The sequence below is a fragment of the Miscanthus floridulus genome, chromosome 19, assembly GCF_019320115.1.
Source record: "Miscanthus floridulus cultivar M001 chromosome 19, ASM1932011v1, whole genome shotgun sequence".
Classification (NCBI taxonomy): Eukaryota; Viridiplantae; Streptophyta; class Magnoliopsida; order Poales; family Poaceae; genus Miscanthus; species Miscanthus floridulus.
In genome coordinates this window covers 812258-818529 of record NC_089598.1, presented here as the reverse complement: position 1 = coordinate 818529, position 6272 = coordinate 812258, and the positions used below count along the sequence as shown (strand labels likewise).

General features: G+C 45.9%; 1 protein-coding gene across 1 annotated transcript; it reads left to right on the top strand.

The window, feature by feature from the left end:
- Positions 1 to 306: 306 nt before the first annotated feature.
- Positions 307 to 5016, top strand: LOC136527844 (monocopper oxidase-like protein SKU5). The gene is made up of 9 exons (XM_066520692.1): positions 307 to 667; positions 1457 to 1566; positions 1690 to 1960; positions 2057 to 2195; positions 2502 to 2868; positions 3490 to 3855; positions 3943 to 4021; positions 4220 to 4422; positions 4535 to 5016. Exons 1-9 carry the CDS (start codon positions 530 to 532, stop codon positions 4638 to 4640), a joined length of 1779 nt encoding a protein of 592 aa, XP_066376789.1. The 5' UTR covers positions 307 to 529; the 3' UTR covers positions 4641 to 5016.
- Positions 5017 to 6272: the final 1256 nt, after the last annotated feature.

Genomic DNA, 6272 nt, shown 5'->3' with positions numbered 1-6272 from the left:
TTCGCTCGGTCCATTCTGCTTTATGGGGCTGATAATTCTGGCGGCGCTGATTCGGTGCGACAGAAAATAGCGTTGGCTGGCCGATAAATTATGACTGAAATTAATAAGCGAATAGATTGGCTGAAAAAATAAGTTGAAATACTGTTTTGATTGATTTATTACGAGAGAAAAATATTATTAAAAAAAAACAAGCACGAATTATAAGGGAACTGTCCCCGCCACTCCAGTCCAGTCCACCATCCTTTTCTTGCTTCGTTCCCCTCTCTCCGCTCCCCTGTTTCCGCTTCACACTGGTGTCACTAGTCACGCGCTCCCCTCACTCCTCTGCTCTCCACTTCGCCGCTCCCTTCCCACTCACAAGAAGAAACTGAAGTTACTAGTAGAGCAGAAGAAACCCACGCCATTCCATTTCCACTGGACGGAGCCACGGAGGGGAGCAGGAGCGCAAATAAAAAGAGAGAGTTCGGATCTCCGTCTCCCCTCCCCACAAGTAAACAAGCAGCAGCAGACCTTCTTGACCTAGCAAGCAATGGCGGCGCTAGCGCCACTCCTCGCCGCCGCCGCCGTCGCGTTCCTGGCCGCCGTCGCGCAGGCCGCCGACCCCTTCGCCTTCTTCGACTGGGACGTCTCCTACATCACCGCCTCCCCTCTCGGCGTCCCGCAGCAGGTCCGTCCGTAGTGCTCTCTTCTTCTTCCTCTTCCTCTGCTGCTTGTTTGCTGCTGCTGCTACTTGTACTCAACTCTGCGTCTCATTTCTCATCCCCTGCGTGCGACTGCAATACGAAATCGAATCCAATCGAATCCAGTCGGGAGTGCGTCTTCTTCATCCTTAGATGCTGCCCCAAGGCTTGGATTTTGCTTCCTCCTACCGGCTCAAGAACATCATCGTCGAGATTGGATTTCTCGCCCCCCTGAATTCATGTCAGGCGGCCGCCAGCATTTCTGACCGTTGGGGAAAAGATTCAGTTTTCGATGTCTGCATCTCCCTTTTCTGACCGACTGACCCTCGCACACAGCAGCCCATGCTCTCTTTTGCCTCAAGATTCCTTTTTTTTTTCCATAGAAAAATCCTGGGTTGTTTCTTGCGCATTTGCAGGATTTCAGACTTGCTTGTGCGCCTTGTCCGCTCAAAGATTTTCAACTGTAATAAAGTTGAGATTTCCCCCCCTCGTGTATGGAAAGCAATGAGTGAACAGACAGACGGTTGAACAAACCCCCGCTCCCCTGGGCAGTTCGAAGTTCAAACACACTGCTACCCGCAAAGTTTCAGTATTCAGATCTCCTCTAGATCTCCTCCACTACCGGCTGGTTTTCACTGCCAAACTCACTGTTCCCAAATGCTTTAGGACTCCTTTAGCATAGTAGTACATTTATTAGACAGCCTCCCTCGAAGACTTTCTAGTAGCTACTTAATATGCCCGTCTCTAACTCTGTGTTTGCCCGTCTCTTGTTTCAGGTTATTGCAATCAACAAGCAGTTCCCAGGCCCTATCATGAATGTCACCACCAACTACAATGTGGTCGTCAATGTGCTCAACAGCTTGGACGAGCCCCTGCTCATCACTTGGTGAGCACTCTCATAGTCTCATCGTTGCGGCATCTTCTTATGCACTTGTGCTTAGGTGCCCCGCTTTCATTTCATTTACTGACTCACGGTGTTTGGGTCTATGTATGATATCAACCCAACCAGGGATGGGATCCAGCAGCGCAAGAATTGCTGGCAGGATGGGGTTCTCGGCACCACCTGCCCCATACCGCCGGGTTGGAACTGGACTTACAACTTCCAGGTCAAGGACCAGATTGGCAGCTTCTTCTACTTTCCACCCCTCGGTATGCAGCGTGCCGCAGGGGGTTTCGGAGGTATCACTGTCAACAACCGCGCGGTGATCTCAGTCCCATTCGACACGCCCGATGGGGACATCACGCTGTTTATCGGGGACTGGTACAAGATGAACCACACGGTAGGTAGGGGGGAAAACACGGGTTCTATTGCAGGATGCATCACACAGTTTTACAGTGATCATGGGTGCTCATTGTGTTCGTCTTCTCATCTGTAGCACCTGAGGAAGATGCTTGATGATGGGAAGGAGCTGGGGATGCCAGACGGTGTTTTGATGAATGGCAAGGGGCCATATAGGTATAATGACTCACTCGTGCCAGATGGCATTGAGCACGAGACTATCAAAGTTGAGCCAGGTGATTACTTTTCTCACTTTAAGCATCATAGGGCTGTCACATCAAACTGTGATGGCAGGTTTTTGAATTAGTCCCTAGAAGTCCACCTCTTCGATGTTTTTAAATCTCAGAAGTTCATCTGTTTGCTGTTGCTTCACATGAATGTTACCACTGAACTACACAATGTTTTCCCTAGATGTTGGAGGAATGATGGTGATAATTCAATATCACTTCCATGATGGCAACACCTACTAAAGTTTATTTGACTAATGATTGCTTTTGTATGTATTCATAATCTGATAGCTGACAGCTTCCATTCCTCAACAGGAAAAACATACCGGTTCCGTGTCCATAATGTTGGTGTCTCCACAAGCTTGAACTTAAGGATTCAGAATCACAACATGGCCCTTGTTGAAACAGAAGGTTCATATACAATGAAGCAGAATTTCACTAATCTCGACATCCATGTGGGCCAGTCTTACTCATTTTTGGTCACTATGGATCAGAACGCAAGCAGTGATTATTACATTGTGGCCAGTGCTAGGTTTGTGAATGAATCACTCTGGACCAGAGTCACCGGTGTTGCGATTTTGCAATATTCAAATTCAAAGGGCAAAGCATCTGGTCCTCTTCCTGATCCACCAAATGATGAGTATGACAAAACTTTCTCAATGAACCAGGCACGCTCAATCAGGTTTGTAGAAAAGAAAGAAACTTTCTTCCTGGTTATTGACTATCCAAGTGACCGCAGTCTTGACTTTCCTATGCAATCCTACTGAAAGCATTGATTCACCCATCATGTCCTGGCACTTGGTATCTGCTTCTTTTCTTGAAAGGGCGGGTGCTATAGTATTTTTTTTTATAACATCCTTTTTGGCTATATCTAACAACACTTTGTTAGTACCGTTGTGTATACAAGCAATATAGCTAGCTCCTTCTAGTTGTTTTGCCCCATACCTTGCCGTTGCCTTTTGTCTATCTTGTAATATAGTTCATGTGCATTCCAAGAGGGTTGTAGTATTTCAGAATTATTTTCTGCCCAAATATTTGCCCTCTTCCAATTGTACTTATTCCATATAAGTTGCATTAGAAACTTCAATCTGTTATCAACACCAACAGCGATCTCTAAAAGGCTTAATATTCATTAGTTTTGTCTCTACTAGCATCATCAATGAACAGAGTGTTGGGGCGTCTGCTAGTATTTGCTGGCAACAGACAGTACAGACATGTAGCACTGTCTAACCAAGTTTTCATGTGCATACTGGATTATGTATGTATCTACATCTTAGCCTCACATTGCACCTTTTCTTTCCAGGATGAACGTGAGCACTGGTGCTGCTCGTCCGAATCCTCAAGGCTCATTTCACTATGGCTCTATCAATGTGAGCCAGGTTTACAAGCTGAGGAATGAACCACCTGTTATCATCAATGGGAAGAAACGGACTACACTGAGTGGTATCTCTTATTCGCCACCTGATACTCCTCTGAGGTTGGCAGATCTCTATGACAAGAAGGATGTCTACACACTTGACTTCCCTACAATGCCAATTGATGGACCACCAGTGATCAGAACATCTGTCATTAACTCCACATACAAGAACTTTTTGGAAATTGTATTTCAGAACAACGACACAACTGTCCAAACCTACCATATCGATGGATATGCATTCTGGGTTGTAGGGTGAGTAAAGCTTCTATTTCTCATTTCCTTATGCTGCCACATTTTCAAGAATCCTGGATGCTGAATCATTTTTCATGCTGCCAATAGAATGGACTATGGCGAGTGGACTGAGAATAGCCGTGGTACTTACAACAAGTGGGATGGTGTTTCTCGTTGCACGACTCAGGTAACTGTTGTGGGATAAAGTAATATTTTTTCTGTGTTTCTGGGTGCTAATGTTCATACCCTTGTGGATACAATAAATCTATTACTTTTACACTAATAAAGTGACATATCACATATGCACTTGTGTAGATATGATTGCTGAAAGTGTTGGTGCATGCAGCCGAACTCTGATGTTACTACTGTGTTATTGATCCTGCAGGTGTTTCCGGGAGCATGGACCGCTGTGATGCTGTCACTTGACAGCCCAGGGTTTTGGAATGTACGGACGGAAAACCTGGACACATGGTATCTGGGTCAGGAGACTTACATCAGGGTGGTGGATCCAAATGGAGGCTATAATGTTACTGAGATGGTGGCTCCAGACAACATGCTTTACTGCGGCCTCCTCAAGGATAAACAGAAGTACGGTATCTGCTTATCTTATGTGCTCCTCATCTAGTAGATAGTAAAAAACTCCTCCCTCAATTTATGTGCAACTGCCTAACAACGCTTCTGACATTTCCCCCCTTCCCAGGGCTCAGAAGCCTCATGGTTCAAGGTCATCAGCCTCTGCGGCAAAACTGAACTATCATGTGCTTGTGGTTTTGCTCGCTTTGGTAGCCTTGGCGTTGGGCCTTTGACAAGAACTGCCAGCTTGTGGTCGGGCTGCTGCTTGCAGATTAATTAGGCGTTTGACAGAAATACTGTTAAGTAGGTCAGTCGAATTCGTAGGTTCCATTCATGATTTGTCTGGCGATTGAAATACTGCTGTTGCTCATCTTTGTCGATCAGAGCTGATTAACATGCTGAAGAACTGTGCAGTAGCTCGATCAGCATATTGAGATTGAGCACAAATTTAAGGCTGTCGGCAGCTGGCACCCGCAAGCAAGGAGTGTTGTGCTGCCTGAGATGGTCCTTGTGTGTGAGTGTGTTTTCTTGATCAATCAATCTGTGGAGAGTTGGATATTGTTGGTTGTAGCCATGCATCCCATTGCAGTTAGTCTGTTACAGTTTCAATCAGTCTGTGAATTGCAGTAGTTTCAGGCAAACCATGGACAGTTTAAGGCACTGTGCACAACAGTAGGCGTTGCTGTATCGCAATCAGTCTGTTAAACAATGGACAATTCCGGTAGTACTAGAACTGATGACGCGACCGTTTGACTGACTGATGACGCGTTTTCTTTTCACTAATTTTTGCCCGGTTTACCGGCGACGGTGAGTGCTTAAAGCAGTCGATGGAGCGGTGATGATGATTGATGAGTAGGCTTGCCCTTGCATGTGAGATCGCCATAATTAGCGCCACCATAAATCAGATCAAATAACGTTAAGCTGGGATTTTGACAGATGGCCGGGACTAGATGGAATGAAGAAACCGGCTGGTAGGGTAGGTAGCTGAGTAGTGACTATCAGCTAGTATTTCAGTGGTAGAGAGGTCAGGTGCCCATACAAGTTTGACATCTTTTTTTGAATGCTTTTTTTTTTATTGCTACAAGTGTGATATTTGAACTGAAACGATCATCTCATCTACATGCTATATAGAGTAACTAACCGTGCTTATCAAAATTATTGTATGCTTTCTGTTATATGGATACAAACAAACATTGTCAGTGTCGGTTCGTTAAAAAAAATCTACAGGGTGTACGATGCCACTTGCCTGTTTTACCACCACTCATAGTTATCTCGTGAAAACTCTTAATTAAAAAAAATAGTTATCTCGTGCTCCTTCTCGGTTATGAGGCCATCTCCATGTTCGGCGAATTGACACGTAGGGTCACTGGCTCCGTTCGCTTCGCTAAAAAAAAGCCGAAACATTGTTCCAGCTGATTTGTTGTGAGAGAAAAATAATGTTTCAGCTAAAAAAATAAGTTAAAAAAACAGATTATAAGATAAACGAACGGGCCAGTGGCTGCCCTATCTTCGGTACCGTCTTCGGCGTGGCCACCTTGTTCGTGGCCGCCAGCTGGCGTCAGTCTCTGAATTGGCGGGACCATAGAAAGGATCGTTGGCGCCGGCGGCGCGGCGAGCCTAAGATGACCACGGAGAGGTGAGAGAAAGGGAAGACATGGTGAAAAGACAATAGAGACTTGTTTTCCTAAACTTTAGTATTTTTAGACCAAATTAGCTAGGTTTGGAGAGCTAATGGGTAGTTGGGTGGTGGTTAAAAACTAACGCCAATGTTAGCGTCCTGGCGGACACGCGCGGCCGGACGCCTGCACCTGCACTCAGTTTTGTGCACCCACATGGGGCCCTCACCGCCCGAACGTCGCCCGCAC

Bases quoted from the DNA above. Each gene is read 5' to 3' on its own strand.
- LOC136527844 (XM_066520692.1), top strand. From the start codon at position 530: ATGGCGGCGCTAGCGCCACTCCTCGCCGCCGCCGCCGTCGCGTTCCTG. The intron at 668-1,456 runs GTCCGTCCGTAG...CTCTTGTTTCAG, and splicing joins CTCTCGGCGTCCCGCAGCAG to GTTATTGCAATCAACAAGCA. The intron at 2,869-3,489 runs GTTTGTAGAAAA...TTTTCTTTCCAG, and splicing joins AACCAGGCACGCTCAATCAG to GATGAACGTGAGCACTGGTG.